We start from the raw sequence: 18,166 nt of genomic DNA on the forward strand, positions 1-18,166 counted from the left end.
GGGAGAGAGAGAGAGAGAGATGTGTGATGAGAGACAGATTAGAGATGTGTGATGAACCTCAGAGACTAAGATGTGTGATGAGAGAGACAGAGAGAGATGTGTGATAGAGAGAGACAGAGAAGTGGAACATGTGTTTTCTGATGAGAGAGAGACAGAGAGAGATTAGGAGAGAGAACAATTCATCTCAGAGATTGGAGTAGGTCCAATTCATCTCAAAGCCCATTGGAGTAGTAGAGAGAATCTCAAAGCCCATTGGAGTAGTAGGTCCAATGTGTGATGAGAGAGGCTGTTCTGAGGGCAAAAGGCGGTGCAACTCAATATTAGAAAGGTGTTCCTAATGTTTGGCAAACTCATTGCATACTAAGTTGCTCACTATAAAGGGAATAGGGTGCCAATTTGGACACAGACTCTACCCACTGTACCGGCAACGACAGGAATTATAATAGCACTGAGCTATATCACCGTTAAAAGTGGAACATTTTTATTTTCTGACTGTGTTAGTAGATTAAGTATCTTTGTCATTTTCTAGGGTTCTATTAGGTCCGATCGAGTCAACAATTCATCTCAACACCCATTGGAGTAGGTCCAATTCATCTCAAAGCCCATTGGAGTAGTAGGTCCAATTCATCTCAAAGCCCATTGGAGTAGTAGGTCCAATTCATCTCAAAGCCCATTGGAGTAGTAGGTCCAATTCATCTCAAAGCCCATTGGAGTAGTAGGTCCAATTCATCTCAAAGCCCATTGGAGGAGTAGGTCCAATTCATCTCAAAGCCCATTGGAGTAGGTCCAATTCATCTCAAAGCCCATTGGAGTAGGTCCAATTCATCTCAAAGCCCATTGGAGTAGTAGGTCCAATTCATCTCAACACCCATTGGAGTAGTAGGTCCAATTCATCTCAACACCCATTGGAGTAGTAGGTCCAATTCATCTCAACGCCCATTGGAGTAGGTCCAATTCATCTCAAAGCCCATTGGAGGAGTAGGTCCAATTCATCTCAACACCCATTGGAGTAGGTCCAATTCATCTCAAAGCCCATTGGAGTAGGTCCAATTCATCTCAAAGCCCATTGGAGTAGGTCCAATTCATCTCAACACCCATTGGAGTAGGTCCAATTCATCTCAACACCCATTGGAGTAGGTCCAATTCATCTCAAAGCCCATTGGAGTAGTAGGTCCAATTCATCTCAAAGCCCATTGGAGTAGGTCCAATTCATCTCAAAGCCCATTGGAGTAGTAGGTCCAATTCATCTCAAAGCCCATTGGAGTAGGTCCAATTCATCTCAAAGCCCATTGGAGTAGTAGGTCCAATTCATCTCAACACCCATTGGAGTAGGTCCAATTCATCTCAAAGCCCATTGGAGTAGTAGGTCCAATTCATCTCAAAGCCCATTGGAGTAGGTCCAATTCATCTCAAAGCCCATTGGAGTAGTAGGTCCAATTCATCTCAACACCCATTGGAGTAGGTCCAAGAGAAGAACCTTGGAATTGAGGAAACAAGGATGACGGAAGCAAAGCTTTCAGTTACAGCCTGGACTCAAAAGTCTTGATCGACACGATCAGTGTCCCATTGGAAAAACACCAGTCTATATCATACAGTAAAACCCAGCCAATACCTTCAAGGTCATTTAGCAGACACTCTTATCCAGAGCGACTTGGTCTAAAGTACTGGTTAGAGTGCCATAGGGCTTTGCTGCACTATGGGCAAAAAGTACTGACATGTCTGGGCTCTGGTCTAAAGTAGTGCACCACGTCGGGTGTATTTTGGGACCAGCAACCAAAATTTAATCTGTGACTGGCTCAGCGCAGCTTTCTGTGACTGGCTCAGCGCTCTTAACGGCTAGGCTACCTACCTATACAGGACAGGTGCATAAGACAGGACTTTACATGATGCAAATTAACTTCCATCCAGGCAGTTCTTCATTATATAAATAATGTCTGTCTGTTTGTTCAAGGGTCGCTCAGAAACAACACTCTCTTTCCAAGTCAGTGACATCACTGACTCAGACATGCATTCCAAATGGCACCCTGTCCCCATAGGGCTCTGGTCTAAAGTACTGCACTATGTAGGGAATGGAGTGCCATAGGGCTCTGGTCTAAAGTACTGCACTATGTAGGGAATAGAGTGCCATAGGGCTCTGGTCTAAAGTACTGCACTATGTAGAGAATAGGGTGCCATAGGGATCTGGTCTAAAGTAGTGCACTATATAGGGAATAGGGTGCCATAGGGCTCTGGTCTAAAGTAGTGCACCACGTCAGGAATCGGGTGTATTTTGGGACGTAGCCTGGCTGGGAGGGACAGACAAAATCAACAGTGTAATCACAACCATTGAAACGACCATGCAAATGTTTGGACATGTTGAGGCCGCAGGTAGCTTAGTGATGAGAGCATTGGAGTAGTAACCAAAATCCCTGATCTGACAAGGTACAACTCTGTCGTTCTGCCCCTGAACAAAGGAGTTAACACACGGTTCCTAGCCTGTCAATAAAAATAAGAATTTATTAACTTATATATAAATATAACTTAAGTTATATATAAGTTAATACATTCTTATATATATATATATATATTTTTATTTTTTCAACTCAAATATTTATGTATGTATATATATATTATATATATATATATATATATATATATTTCAACTCAAATATATTTCAACTCAGTTTTTCACAATTCCTGACATTTAATCCCAGTCAAAATGCCCTCTTTTAGGTCAGTTAGGATCCTTTTCCACCACAGTTTTTAATAATAAAATATATATATGTAGATATATAGATATATATACAGTATTTATGTTAATAGTTTAATCCTATTTGTACTATGGACTCGAGTCGGTGACCTCAACAACATCATTATGTTTACTAGAAAGGTGAGTTCCTTTCTAGAACTATTCAGCATTACTACGCTATATATTGTTCATGGTCTTCTCATGATAAGTAAAATACTTTTTGTTATGTCTATTAAGCTGGAAATCTACATTATACCATTCCATTTATTTTATTTGACATTTATTTAATTAGGCAAGTCAGTTAAGAAACAAATTATTATTTACAATGATGGCCTACCGCAGCCAAACCCTAACCCGGATGACGCTGGGACAGTTTTTCACCGCCCGATGGGGACTCCCAATCACAGCCGGTTGTGATACAGCCTGGAATCTAACCAGGGTCTGTAGTGACACCTCCAGCACTGAGATGTAGTGCCTTAGACCGCTGTGATACAGCCTGGAATCTAACCAGGGTCTGTAGTGACGCCTCCAGCACTGAGATGTAGTGCCTTAGACCACTGGGCCGCTCAGGGGCCCTAGGCTCAGGCTAAAGCAGTGGTGGAAACCTATAATGTATATCAGAGGAGCCTGCTGGGTAATTTATAGGAGGACAGGCTCATTGAAATGGCTGGAACGGAATCAATGGAACGGAATCAAACACACCCACACGCTTCATTTATTCCCTTAGAGCCCATCCTCCGACAACTCTTCCCACCAGCCCCCTGTATATAATTGCTGATGCTGGATTGATGATGCTATGTGTTGAAAGAAAAATCTTATTCCAAATGTTCCCCATTAAAAACATTCATGATCATTGGAATTTAAGTTTCAGTGCACTTCCTGTATAGACAGGAAGTGAAATGCCAGTGTACTTCCTGCATAGACAGGAAGTGAAATAGAATTGACATTAACCTTGGAACTTTCTGTAATCTATTTCAGCTCAGTGCAGGAAGTAGAAAAACAGCCAACAACCACTATAGTATCTTTCAGCTCTTTCAGTTATTTTCAACTCTTTCTGATTGAAACCAAGTTAACACTCAGTATTTCACCTTGAGTAGACACTTGCTATTTAAAATGCTATTTTAAGTATGGCTCCATGGCTGTGCACTTTCCCTGAGGACAAATCTATTTCATACTTCTATATGCATGAATCAAGCCAATACATCTCTAATCTCAAGAGAACTGAAGTTGTTGCCAGGAGACATAATTCATTGGATAAATACGACCACAGTCGCCAAGAGGCCAAGTCCAATATTGATCCCCATTCATAAAAGAGTCATTATTCTCCCAATAAGGGAGGGATCAAATCAAATCAAATTGTATTGGTCAAATACACGTGTTTAGCAGATGTTATTGTGAGTGAAATGTTTGTGTTCTAGTTCCAACAGTACAGTAATATCTAACAATTCACATCAAATTCCCAATACACACAATCTAGGTATAGGATGAAGCCGTATAGGGCAAAATATGGACTATGTCCCAAAATCACCCTCTCCACTATATAGTGCACTAATTTAGACCAGAGCCCTATGGCACCCTATTCCCTATATAGTGCACTAATTTAGACCAGAGCCCTATGGCACCCTATTCCCTGTACATAGTGCACTACTTTAGACCAGAGCCCTATGGCACCCTATTCCCTATATAGTACACTACTTTAGACCAGAGCCCTATGGCACCCTATTCCCTATATAGTACACTACTTTAGACCAGAGCCCTATGGCACCCTATTCCCTATATAGTACACTACTTTAGACCAGAGCCCTATGGCACCCTATTCCCTATATAGTACACTACTTTAGACCAGAACCCTATGGCACCCTATTCCCTATATAGTGCACTACTTTAGACCAGAGCCCTATGGAACCCTATTTAGTGCACTACTTTAGACCAGAGCCCTATGGCACCCTATGCCCTATATAGTGCACTACTTTAGACCAGAACCCTATGGCACCCTATTCCCTATATAGTGCACTACTTTAGACCAGAGCCCTATGACACCCTATTCCCTATATAGTGCACTACTGTAGACCAGAGCCCTATGACACCCTATTCCCTATATATAGTGCACTACTTTAGACCAGAGCCCTATGGCACCCTATTCCCTGTACATAGTGCACTACTTTAGACCAGAGCCCTATGGCACCCTATTCCCTATATAGTACACTACTTTAGACCAGAGCCCTATGGCACCCTATTCCCTGTACATAGTACACTACTTTAGACCAGAGCCCTATGGCACCCTATTCCCTGTACATAGTACACTACTTTAGACCAGAGCCCTATGGCACCCTATTCCCTATATAGTGCACTACTTTAGACCAGAGCCCTATGGAAACAGGGTGCCATTTGGAACGTGCATTTCAGGTCTCTGAGTGTAAAAACATTAAGAACACCTTCTCTTTCCATGACATAGACTGACCGGGCGAATCCAGGTGAAAGCTATGATCACAAACCTTATTGATGTCACTTGTTAAATCCACTTCAATCAGTGTAGATGAAGGGGAGAAGACAGGTTAAGGAAGGATTTTTTAGTCTTGAGACAATTGAGACATGGATTGTGTATCTGTGCCATTCAGAGGGTGAATGGAAAAGACAAAATATGTAAGTGCCTTTGAACGGGGTGTGGTAGTAGGTGCCAGGCGCACCGGTTTGTGTCAAGAACTGCAACGCTGCTGGGGTTTTCAAGGTCACCAGTTTCCCTGTGTCGTGTCTTTGGCTTTGCCGGATGAAGTGATATGAGATGCTATTCTATAAAATAATTTCTCCGTAATTAATATTACCTGATTGAGCTAATCATGTAAATGTAATTAACTAGAGAGTTGGGGCACATCGAAATAATATTTATAGAGCTGTTATCTTCCGAATAAACTCTTAAAGACCTAGTAATATTTTACATCAATAGCAGTCAATATTAATCGTCACCTTAATTCAGTCTCATCTGAAAGTTGTAAATTCTTGGTTATCTGCACGAACCCTGGCTAACAAGTAGAATCAGCAATAAAAAATTGGGTTTAATTATTTATTAACTAAATGCCTAACTAATCACACAGAATTAAGTATACACAGAATTAATCATAACTTGATTACAAATTACGTCATAGAGGAAAACGTCCCTAGAGGACGGAACAGATATGACAGCTGGTTACACAAAGAAAAGGGGCTGGGTTTGAGTGAAAGAGTGGGAAGACTGAGGAACAGAGGGAAGAAGCTGTGCTATCGTAAATACAGTATCTTACGCATTCTAAATTACCACCCATTTGGAAAAGGAAAATGCAATAAATATTTACTCGGAGCTGCGCTTCGGTAGGTTGGTGGTAGCTGCTGCTGCTGTTGATAACTCAACGGTTAGGAGGTATCACTTCTGTAGTGAATAAGAGTTCAAAAGTCATACCATTCGCAACCAAGCTCATGCTGATGTTGGCTTCGTTCTGTAGTTATTATCTGAACCATTCTGACATCGGACCGCCGTCCTCACATCCTCGGAACAGGAGGTTATATTGTCGTCAAAGGCTTATATAGGAAGGGAGAGGAGGGCGTGTTTGAAAAGTTTTATAGCCCATGTCCCTTCACAGGGGCTGATTGAGCAGAGCCCTAAAGTTATCAAAACCCAAATCTCACATTTTAGAAGCTAAAATCACATTTCATCCCATCACGAATAATTTCATATTCAAATATTTAAATTGAACAACAATTCCATGTGAATCCAATAACTCTGATGTGTAGACTTTCCACTGTAGAGTTTATGTCATCTTATCATTGATGAGAATGTCTCAGATGACAACCGAACTGACACCATATTCATTAAGTACCACCGCATATGTTCAATTGGTCAGATTACCAGAATATAGTTAATTTCCCCCCCACCTTCTGATGTTCCCAGAATCTCTGTTACCCAAGGGGTTTGCAAATGTAACATCAGTAGGGTAGAGAGAGGAAAAAGGGGGGAAGAGGTATTTATGACTGTCATAAACCTACCCCCCACGCCAACGTAATGACACCTGTGTGTATCAAGAATTGTCCAAAGGACATCCAGACAACATAGCACAACGGGGTGAAGCATTGGAGTCAACATGCATCCCTGTGGAACGCAATCGACATCTCGTAGAGTCCCTGCGCTGGCGAATTGAGGCTGTTCTGAGGGCAAAAAGGGGCAGTTGCGACTCAATATTAGGAGGGTGTTCTTAATGTTTTGTACACTCAGACTTTAGGGAATTGGGTGCTCTTGAGAACACAGCCATTTTGTAGAGTTTAAACTCCAGAGTAATGATGGGTTATGACTCCGCTAGAAAACAAAAAGTCTCCTCAGGCGGTCCACACAGCCCTGCCTTATACATTAATAATATGGCCATGTTATCGTCACATCCTTCCTACAGACAATTGGGATTGTCGCTTTATGCTGGACAGTCGTTTTGAGTTTTAATGTGACACACAGTAGAGTTGGACAACAACAAAAAACAGAAGCCCACACACATCTACCTTCGTGACTAGATGTCGATAACGTCCATCATTTTCCAGATCGCTGTCATGTACTTTAGTCACAAAACAAGAACATTAAAAAGATACTTTTTGGAAAATGTGACAGGAGGAAACACTGACACGAAAGCTGTACCACCAGGGTCATTATCATGCAAACCGTAGCAAACCGTAGCAAAAAGTTACGCAACAGAAGACACGAAAGCTGTACCACCAGGGTCATTATCATGCAAACCGTAGCAAACCGTAGCAAAAAGTTACGCAACAGAAGACACGAAAGCTGTACCACCAGGGTCATTATCATGCAAACTGTAGCAAAAAGTTACGCAACAGAAGACACGAAAGCTGTACCACCATGGTCATTATCATGCAAACTGTAGCAAAAAGTTATGCAACAGAAGACACGAAAGCTGTACCACCAGGGTCATTATCATGCAAACTGTAGCAAACCATCGCAAAATGTTACGCAACAGAAGGCACGTGTGAACACATCCCTGAACATGTTCAATGATAAACGGTGCTTTCTGTTTCTGTTTTCTACACGAGATAATGTGGGCCAGCATTAAGGAGTCCTGTAATAGTAACAAAAATAGCTAGCTAGCACCTGTTAATGCTCTTTTCTGTTTACCTTTTCTGTTCGTGTGCCTACACTAATCACGACTCAGGACAGAGGTAACAGCCAGCCTCTCTCTCCAGTCTACACCAGTGTCATCCAGTATAGTAGCTTGGTTCTTGGATTACACTCACTGAGATAATACAGGTCCTCTCTCGTCCCCATTATCACCCCTCCTCTCCTCTCACTACCCTCTCCACCCCTCCTCTCCTCTCACTACCCTCTCCACCCCTCCTCTCCTCTCACTACCCTCTCCACCCCTCCTCTCCTCTCACTACCCTCTCCACCCCTCCTCTCCTCTCACTACCCTCTCCACCCCTCCTCTCCTCTGACTACCCTCTCACTACCCTCTCCTCTCACTACCCTCTCCACCCCTCCTCTCCTCTCACTACCCTCTCCACCCCTCTTCTCCTCTCACTACCCTCTCCACCCCTCCTCTCCTCTACCCCTCTCCACCCCTCCTCTCCTCTCACTACCCTCTCCACCCCTCCTCTCCTCTCACTACCCTCTCCACCCCTCCTCTCCTCTCACTACCCTCTCCACCCCTCCTCTCCTCTTACCCCTCTCCACCCCTCCTCTCCTCTCCACCCCTCCTCTCCTCTAAGTACCCTCTCCACCCCTCCTCTCCTCTACTACCCTCTCACCCCTCCTCTCCTCTCACTACCCTCACCACCCCTCCTCTCCTCTCACTACCCTCTCACTACCCTCTCCACCCCTCCACTTTCCTCTCTCCACCCCTCCTCACCTCCCTTCCCTCTCTCCACCCCTCCTCACCTTCCTCCCTCTCTCACCCCTCCTCACCTCCCTTCCCTCTCTCCACCCCTCCTCACCTCCCCTCCCTCTCTCCACTCCTCCTCACCTCCCTTCACTCTCTCCATCTCTCCTCACCTCCCTTCCCTCTCTCCACCCCTCCTCACCTCCCTTCCCTCTCTCCACCCCTCCTCACCTCCCTTCGCTCTCTCCACCCCTCCTCACCTCCCTTCCCTCCCTTCCCTCTCTCCACTCCTCCTCACCTCCCCTCCCTCTCTCCACTCCTCCTCACCTCCCCTCCCTCTCTCCACTCCTCCTCACCTCCCTTCCCTCTCTCCACCTCTCCTCACCTCCCTTCCCTCTCTCCACCTCTCCTCACCTCCCCTCCATCTCTCCACTCCTCCTCACCTCCCCTCCCTCTCTCCACCCCTCCTCACCTCCCCTCCCTCTCTCCACTCCTCCTCACCTCCCCTCCCTCTCTCCACTCCTCCTCACCTCCCTTCCCTCTCTCCACCTCTCCTCACCTCCCTTCCCTCTCTCCACCTCTCCTCACCTCCCCTCCCTCTCTCCACCTCTCCTCACCTCCCCTCCTTCTCTCCACCCCTCCTCACCTCCCCTCCCTCTCTCCACCCCTCCTCACCTCCCCTCCCTCTCTCCACCCCTCCTCACCTCCCTTCGCTCTCTCCACCCCTCCTCACCTCCCTTCCCTCTCTCCACCCCTCCTCACCTCCCTTCCCTCTCTCCACCCCTCCTCACCTCCCTTCCTCTCTCCACCCCTCCTCACCTCCCCTCCCTCTCTCCACTCCTCCTCACCTCCCTTCCCTCTCTCCACCCCTCCTCACCTCCCTTCCCTCCCTTCCCTCTCTCCACTCCTCCTCACCTCCCTTCCCTCTCTCCACCCCTCCTCACCTCCCTTCCCTCCCTTCCCTCTCTCCACTCCTCCTCACCTCCCTTCCCTCTCTCCACCTCTCCTCACCTCCCTTCGCTCTCTCCACCTCTCCTCACCTCCCTTCCCTCTCTCCACTCCTCCTCACCTCCCCTCCCTCTCTCCACCCCTCCTCACCTCCCTTCCCTCTCTCCACCCCTCCTCACCTCCCCTCCCTCTCTCCACTCCTCCTCACCTCCCTTCCCTCCCTTCCCTCTCTCCACTCCTCCTCACCTCCCCTCCCTCTCTCTACTCCTCCTCACCTCCCTTCGCTCTCTCCACCCCTCCTCACCTTCCCTCCCTCTCTCCACCCCTCCTCACCTCCCCTCCCTCTCTCCACCCCTCCTCACCTCCCCTCCCTCTCTCCACCCCTCCTCACCTCCCCTCGCTCTCTCCACCCCTCCTCACCTCCCCTCCCTCTCTCCACCCCTCCTCACCTCCCCTCCCTCTCTCCACCCCTCCTCACCTCCCCTCCCTCTCTCCACCCCTCCTCACCTCCCTTCCCTCTCTCCACCCCTCCTCACCTCCCCTCCCTCTCTCCACTCCTCCTCACCTCCCTTCGCTCTCTCCATCTCTCGTCACCTCCCCTCCCTCTCTCCACCCCTCCTCACCTCCCCTCCCTCTCTCCACCCCTCCTCACCTCCCTCCCTCTCTCCACCCTCCTCACCTCCCTTCCCTCTCTCCACCCCTCCTCACCTCCCCTCCCCCTCTCTCCACCCCTCCTCACCTCCCTCCCTCTCTCCACCCCTCCTCACCTCCCCTCCCTCTCTCCACCCCTCCTCACCCCCCCTCCCTCTCTCCTCCCCTCCTCCCCTCCCCTCCCTCTCTCCACCCCTCCTCACCTCCCCTCCCTCTCTCCACCCCTCCTCACCTCCCTTCCCTCTCGCCACCCCTCCTCACCCTTCCGCACTCTTGCTGGGGAGGATATCTAGTGAGTCGTACAACTGAATTCCTTCAACTAAAATGTATCTTCCACATTTTAACCCAACCCCTCTGAATCAGAGAAGTGCGGGGAGCTTCCTAAATCAACATCCATGTCTTCGGCGCCCAGGGAACAGTGGGTTAACTGCCTTGCAGGAGTATGTGTGTATATGTGTTATCCTGAGTGCATCATTCTATCCTTCTTCCATTCAGTGATTGTTTCTGCATTGGATTGTGCAACCTCTAAAAGGGTCCCCCATGCAGCTCACCAAGGAAGTGGCACGGCAGAACAGTTCCTATAAGTGCGTGATTGAAGATGCAACATCATCTCATCAACTCACTGCAAAAACAGACGTTCTGCTGGCAGCTACAAACCTGTTTGAGGTTAGTACAAGTTCCAACGCATTACTGTTCATTGAAATGTCTGTTTAAAATGTGAAATGTGTCTTTGGCTTGTCAAGGATCGCAAAAGAGGAGGGGAGTGGGAGGGGAGAGAGAGGGAGGGAGTGGGAGGGGAGAGAGATGGAGGGAGTGGGAGGGGAGAGAGAGGGAGGGAGTGGGAGGGGAGGGAGAGGGAGGCAGGGGGGGAGGGAGGGAGGGGGAGGGAGAGAGAGAGAGGGAGAGTGAGGGGAGAGAAAGGGAGGGAGTGGGAAGGGAGAGGGAGGGGGGGGGGAGTGAGTGAGTGATGAGTGAGTGAGTGAGTGAGTGAGTGAGTGAGTGAGTGAGTGAGTGAGTGAGTGAGTGAGTGGGATGGAAGTGGGATATGAGGGGAGAGGATAAAGAAGGACGCATGGCACTTTTTCCAAACATTTACAGAACATCTGCAATCCTCTCACCTCAGGTTGTATAAAATAGGTAATCTACAGTTAAACCCCATCCACTCATAGGCCACACCTCCATGACACCCCCACAGGGAACCAAAGACCCAAAACAAAGTTGGACCTCTTTGGTTATGTTATCTTTGTTTCGGTTGTTTTGCTGTACTCTATTGTCCGGGGTTCACTGCTTATTCAGGAAGGAAACTGCCATTTTCCATTCCAATACCTGTCGTCCTCAATGCCTCTCTATATGAGGAGTTTGGATCTGATACGTGCAGAAACAGCAAATGTGATGTAATACAATACATACAAATCTTCCAGTTTACCTGAATTGACTGAAGGGAAATGGAATGAACCCTTTCCTTACCTCTGTCCCCATCGGTACCTAACCTCTGGCCCCATCGGTACCTAACCTCTGTCCCCATCGGTACCTAACCTCTGTCCCCATCGGTACCTAACCTCTGTCCCCATCGGTAACCTCTGTCCCCACCTCTGTCCCCATCGGTACCTAACCTCTGTCCCCCCATCGGTACCTAACCTCTGTCCCCATCTGTCCCCCCATCGGTACCTAACCTCTGTCCCCATCGGTACCTAACCTCTGTCCCCATCGGTACCTAACCTCTGTCCCCATCGGTACCTAACCTCTGTCCCCATCGGTACCTAACCTCTGTCCCCATCGGTACCTAACCTCTGTCCCCATCGGTACCTAACCTCTGTCCCCATCGGTACCTAACCTCTGTCCCCATCGGTACCTAACCTCTGTCCCCATCGGTACCTAACCTCTGTCCCCATCGGTACCTAACCTCTGTCCCCATCGGTACCTAACCTCTGTCCCCATCGGTACCTTACCTCTGTCCCCATCGGTACCTAACCCCTGTCCCCATCGGTACCTAACCTCTGGCCCCATCGGTACTTAACCCCTGTCCCCATCGGTACCTAACCCCTGTCCCCATCGGTACCTAACCTCTGGCCCCATCGGTACTTAACCCCTGTCCCCATCGGTACCTAACCCCTGTCCCCATCGGTACCTAACCTCTGGCCCCATCGGTACTTAACCCCTGTCCCCATCGGTACCTAACCCCTGTCCCCATCGGTACCTAACCTCTGGCCCCATCGGTACTTAACCCCTGTCCCCATCGGTACCTAACCTCTGTCCCCATCGGTACCTAACCCCTGTCCCCATCGGTACCTAACCTCTGTCCCCATCGGTACCTAACCTCTGTCCCCATCGGTCCTCCTCTGTCCCCATCGGTACCTAACCTCTGTCCCCATCGGTACCTAACCTCTGTCCCCATCGGTACCTAACCTCTGTCCCCATCGGTACCTAACCTCTGTCCCCATCGGTACCTAACCTCTGTCCCCATCGGTACCTAACCCCTGTCCCCATCGGTACCTAACCTCTGTCCCCATCGGTACCTAACCTCTGTCCCCATCGGTACCTAACCTCTGTCCCCATCGGTACCTAACCTCTGTCCCCATCGGTACCTAACCTCTGTCCCCATCGGTACCTGTCCCCAACCTCTGTCCCCATCGGTACCTAACCTCTGTCCCCATCGGTACCTAACCTCTGTCCCCAACCTCCTGTCCCCATCGGTACCTAACCTCTGTCCCCATCGGTACCTAACCTCTGTCCCCATCGGTACCTAACCTCTGTCCCCATCGGTACCTAACCTCTGTCCCCATCGGTACCTAACCCCTGTCCCCCCATCGGTACCCTAACCTCTGTCCCCATCGGTACCTAACCTCTGTCCCCATCGGTACCTAACCTCTGTCCCCATCGGTACCTAACCTCTGTCCCCATCGTCCTAACCTCTGTCCCCATCGGGTACCTAACCTCTGTCCCCATCGGTACCTCTAACCTCTGTCCCCATCGGTACCTAACCTCTGTCCCCATCGGTACCTAACCTCTGTCCCCATCGTCCCCATCGGTACCTAACCCTGTCCCCATCGGTACCTAACCTCTGTCCCCATCGGTACCTAACCCCCTGTCCCCATCGGTACCCCCAACCCCTGTCCCCATCGGTTCCTTACCCTCTGTCCCCATCGGTACCCTAACCCCTGTCCCCATCGGTACCTAACCTCTGTCCCCATCGGTACCTAACCTCTGTCCCCATCGGTACCTAACTGTCTCTGTCCCCATCGGTACCTAACCTCTGTCCCTATCGGTACCTAACCTCTGTCCCCATCGGTACCTAACCTCTGTCCCCATCGGTACCTAACCTCTGTCCCCATCGGTGCCTAACCTCTGTCCCCATCGGTACCTAACCTCTGTCCCCATCGGTACCTAACCTCTGTCCCCATCGGTACCTAACCTCTGTCCCCTCTGTCCCCATCGGTACCTAACCTCTGTCCCCATCGGTACCTCTGTCCCCACCCTCTGTCCCCATCGGTACCTAACCCCTGTCCCCATCGGTACCTAACCCCTGTCCCCATCGGTACCTAACCTCTGTCCCCATCGGTACCTAACCTCTGTCCCCATCGGTACCTAACCTCTGTCCCCATCGGTACCTAACCTCTGTCCCCATCGGTACCTAACCTCTGTCCCCATCGGTACCTAACCTCTGTCCCCATCGGTACCTAACCTCTGTCCCCATCGGTTCCTAACCTCTGTCCCCATCGGTACCTAACCTCTGTCCCCATCGGTACCTAACCTCTGTCCCCATCGGTTCCTAACCTCTGTCCCCATCGGTACCTAACCTCTGTCCCCATCGGTACCCTCTGTCCCCCATCGGTACCTAACCACTGTCCCCCTCTGTCCCCATCGGTACCTAACCTCTGTCCCCATCGGTACCTAACCTCTGTCCCCATCGGTTCCTGTCCCCATCGTCCCTCTGTCCCCATCGGTACCTAACCTCTGTCCCCATCGGTACCTAACCTCTGTCCCCATCGGTACCTAACCTCTGTCCCCATCGGTACCTAACCTCTGTCCCCATCGGTACCTAACCTCTGTCCCCATCGGTACCTAACCTCTGTCCCCATCGGTACCTAACCTCTGTCCCCATCGGTACCTAACCTCTGTCCCCATCGGTACCTAACCTCTGTCCCCATCGGTACCTAACCTCTGTCCCCATCGGTACCTAACCTCTGTCCCCATCGGTAACCCTGTCCCCATCGGTACCTAACCTCTGTCCCCATCTGGTCCCCATCGGTACCTAACCTCTGTCCCCATCGGTACCTAACCTCTGTCCCCATCGGTACCTAACCTCTGTCCCCATCGGTTACCTAACCTCTGTCCCCATCGGTCCCCATCGGTTCCTAACCTCTGTCCTCATCGGTTCCTAACCTCTGTCCCCACCCTAACCTCTGTCCCCATCGGTGCCTTACCTCTGTCCCCATCGGTACCTAACCTCTGTCCCCATCGGTACCTGTCCCCAACCTCTGGCCCCATCGGTACCTAACCTCTGTCCCCATCGGTTGCCCAACCTCTGGTATCTAACCTCTGTCCCCATCGGTACCTCTAACCCTCTGTCCCCATCCCCATCGGTACCTAACCTCTGTCCCCATCGGTACCCCCCTGTCCCCACCTAACCTCTGTCCCCATCGGTACCTAACCTCTGTCCCCATCGGTACCTCTGTCTAACCTCTGTCCCCATCGGTACCTAACCTCTGTCCCCATCGTTACCTAACCTCTGTCCCCATCGGGTACCTAACCTCTGTCCCCATCGGTACCTAACCCCTGTCCCCATCGGTACCTAACCCCTGTCCCCATCGGTACCTAACCTCTGTCCCCAACGGTACTTAACCCCTGTCCCCATCGGTACCTAACCCCTGTCCCCATCGGTTCCTTACCCCTGTCCCCATCGGTACCTAACCCCTGTCCCCATCGGTACCTAACCTCTGTCCCCATCGGTACCTAACCTCTGTCCCCATCGGTACCTAACCTCTGTCCCCATCGGTACCTAACCTCTGTCCCCATCGGTACCTAACCTCTGTCCCCATCGGTACCTAACCTCTGTCCCCATCGGTACCTAACCTCTGTCCCCATCGGTACCTAACCTCTGTCCCCATCGGTACCTAACCTCTGTCCCCATCGGTACCTAACCTCTGTCCCCATCGGTACCTAACCTCTGTCCCCATCGGTACCTAACCTCTGTCCCCATCGGGTACCTAACCTCTGTCCCCATCGGTACCTAACCCCTGTCCCCATCGGTACCTAACCCCTGTCCCCATCGGTACCTAACCTCTGTCCCCATCGGTACTTAACCCCTGTCCCCATCGGTACCTAACCCCTGTCCCCATCGGTTCCTTACCCCTGTCCCCATCGGTATCCTAACCCTGTCCCCATCGGTTCCTTACCCCTGTCCCCATCGGTACCTAACCTCTGTCCCCATCGGTACCTAACCTCTGTCCCCATCGGTACCTAACCTCTGTCCCCATCGGTACCTAACCTCTGTCCCCATCGGTACCTAACCCCTGTCCCCATCGGTACCTAACCTCTGTCCCCATCGGTACCTAACCTCTGTCCCCATCGGTACCTAACCTCTGTCCCCATCGGTACCTAACCCCTGTCCCCATCGGTACCTAACCTCTGTCCCCATCGGTACCTAACCTCTGTCCCCATCGGTACCTAACCTCTGTCCCCATCGGTACCTAACCTCTGTCCCCATCGGTACCTAACCCCTGTCCCCATCGGTACCTAACCCCTGTCCCCATCGGTACCTAACCTCTGTCCCCATCGGTACCTAACCCCTGTCCCCATCGGTACCTAACCCCTGTCCCCATCGGTACCTAACCCCTGTCCCCATCGGTACCTAACCTCTGTCCCCATCGGTACCTAACCCTGTCCCCATCGGTACCTAACCTCTGTCCCCATCGGTACCTAACCTCTGTCCCCATCGGTACCTAACCTCTGTCCCCATCGGTACCTAACCTCTGTCCCCATCGGTACCTAACCTCTGTCCCCATCGGTACCTAACCTCTGTCCCCATCGGTACCTAACCTCTGTCCCCATCGGTACCTAACCTCTGTCCCCATCGGTACCTAACCTCTGTCCCCATCGGTACCTAACCTCTGTCCCCATCGGTACCTAACCTCTGTCCCCATCGGTACCTAACCTCTGTCCCCATCGGTACCTAACCCCTGTCCCCATCGGTACCTAACCTCTGTCCCCATCGGTACCTAACCCCTGTCCCCATCGGTACCTAACCCCTGTCCCCATCGGTTCCTTACCCCTGTCCCCATCGGTACCTAACCCCTGTCCCCATCGGTTCCTTACCCCTGTCCCCATCGGTACCTAACCTCTGTCCCCATCGGTACCTAACCTCTGTCCCCATCGGTACCTTACCTCTGTCCCCATCGGTACCTAACCTCTGTCCCCATCGGTACCTAACCTCTGTCCCCATCGGTACCTAACCCCTGTCCCCATCGGTACCTAACCCCTGTCCCCATCGGTACCTAACCTCTGTCCCCATCGGTTCCTTACCTCTGTCCCCATCGGTACCTAACCTCTGTCCCCATCGGTACCTAACCTCTGTCCCCATCGGTTCCTTACCCCTGTCCCCATCGGTACCTAACCTCTGTCCCCATCGGTACCTAACCTCTGTCCCCATCGGTACCTAACCTCTGTCCCCATCGGTACCTAACCTCTGTCCCCATCGGTACCTAACCTCTGTCCCCATCGGTACCTAACCTCTGTCCCCATCGGTACCTAACCTCTGTCCCCATCGGTTCCTTACCCCTGTCCCCATCGGTACCTAACCTCTGTCCCCATCGGTTCCTTACCTCTGTCCCCATCGGTACCTAACCTCTGTCCCCATCGGTACCTAACCTCTGTCCCCATCGGTTCCTTACCTCTGTCCCCATCGGTTCCTTAACCTCTGTCCCCATCGGTTCCTTTACCTGTCCCCATGGTTCCCCATCGGTACCTAACCTCTGTCCCCATTGGTACCTAACCTCTGTCCCCATCGGTTCCTTACCTCTGTCCCCATCCGTCCCCATTACCTCTGTCCCCATCGGTTCCTTAACCTCTGTCCCCATCGGTTCCTACCTCTGTCCCCATCGGTTCCTAACCTCTGTCCCCATCGGTACCTAACCTCTGTCCCCATCGGTTCCTTACCTCTGTCCCCATCAGTTCCTTACCTCTGTCCCCATCGGTACCTAACCTCTGTCCCCATCGGTACCTAACCTCTGTCCCCATCGGTACCTAACCTCTGTCCCCCATCGGTTATCGGTACCTAACCTCTGTCCCCATCGGTACCTAACCTCTGTCCCCATCGGTACCTAACCTCTGTCCCCATCTGTCCCCATCGGTTCCCCCTAACCTCTGTCCCCATCGGTTACTTAACCTCTGTCCCCATCGGTTCCTTACCTCTGTCCCCATCGGTACCTAACCTCTGTCCCCATCGGTTCCTTACCTCTGTCCCCATCGGTACCTAACCTCTGTCCCCATCGGTACCTAACCTCTGTCCCCATCGGTACCTTACCTCTGTCCCCATCGGTTCCTAACCTCTGTCCCCATCGGTACCTAACCTCTGTCCCCATCGGTTCCTAACCTCTGTCCCCATCGGTACCTAACCTCTGTCCCCATCGGTTCCTTACCTCTGTCCCCATCGGTACCTAACCTCTGTCCCCATCGGTTCCTTACCTCTGTCCCCATCGGTTCCTAACCTCTGTCCCCATCGGTACCTAACCTCTGTCCCCATCGGTACCTAACCTCTGTCCCCATCGGTACCTAACCTCTGTCCCCATCGGTACCTAACCTCTGTCCCCATCGGTACCTAACCTCTGTCCCCATCGGTACCTAACCTCTGTCCCCATCGGTACCTAACCTCTGTCCCCATCGGTTCCTTACCTCTGTCCCCATCGGTACCTAACCTCTGTCCCCATCGGTTCCTTACCTCTGTCCCCATCGGTACCTAACCTCTGTCCCCATCGGTACCTAACCTCTGTCCCCATCG

At 50.9% G+C, this 18,166-nt stretch overlaps 1 protein-coding gene across 2 annotated transcripts in view; it reads left to right on the forward strand.

Annotated features, from left to right (window-relative positions):
• LOC118375720 (transient receptor potential cation channel subfamily A member 1-like) overlaps positions 1-18,166 on the forward strand; it is a 115,980-nt gene that overhangs the window by 3,998 nt on the left and 93,816 nt on the right. The window contains exon 2 of one of the 2 annotated variants that reach the window (XM_052498886.1): positions 10,666-10,836. In XM_052498886.1, the coding sequence (XP_052354846.1) occupies positions 10,711-10,836 (126 nt within the window). In that variant the 5' untranslated portion in view covers positions 10,666-10,710. The remainder of the gene's footprint in view (positions 1-10,665; positions 10,837-18,166) is intronic. The other variant, XM_052498889.1, reaches the window with a different exon arrangement.

The sequence above is a fragment of the Oncorhynchus keta genome, chromosome 4 (assembly GCF_023373465.1).
Source record: "Oncorhynchus keta strain PuntledgeMale-10-30-2019 chromosome 4, Oket_V2, whole genome shotgun sequence".
NCBI lineage: Eukaryota > Metazoa > Chordata > Actinopteri > Salmoniformes > Salmonidae > Oncorhynchus > Oncorhynchus keta.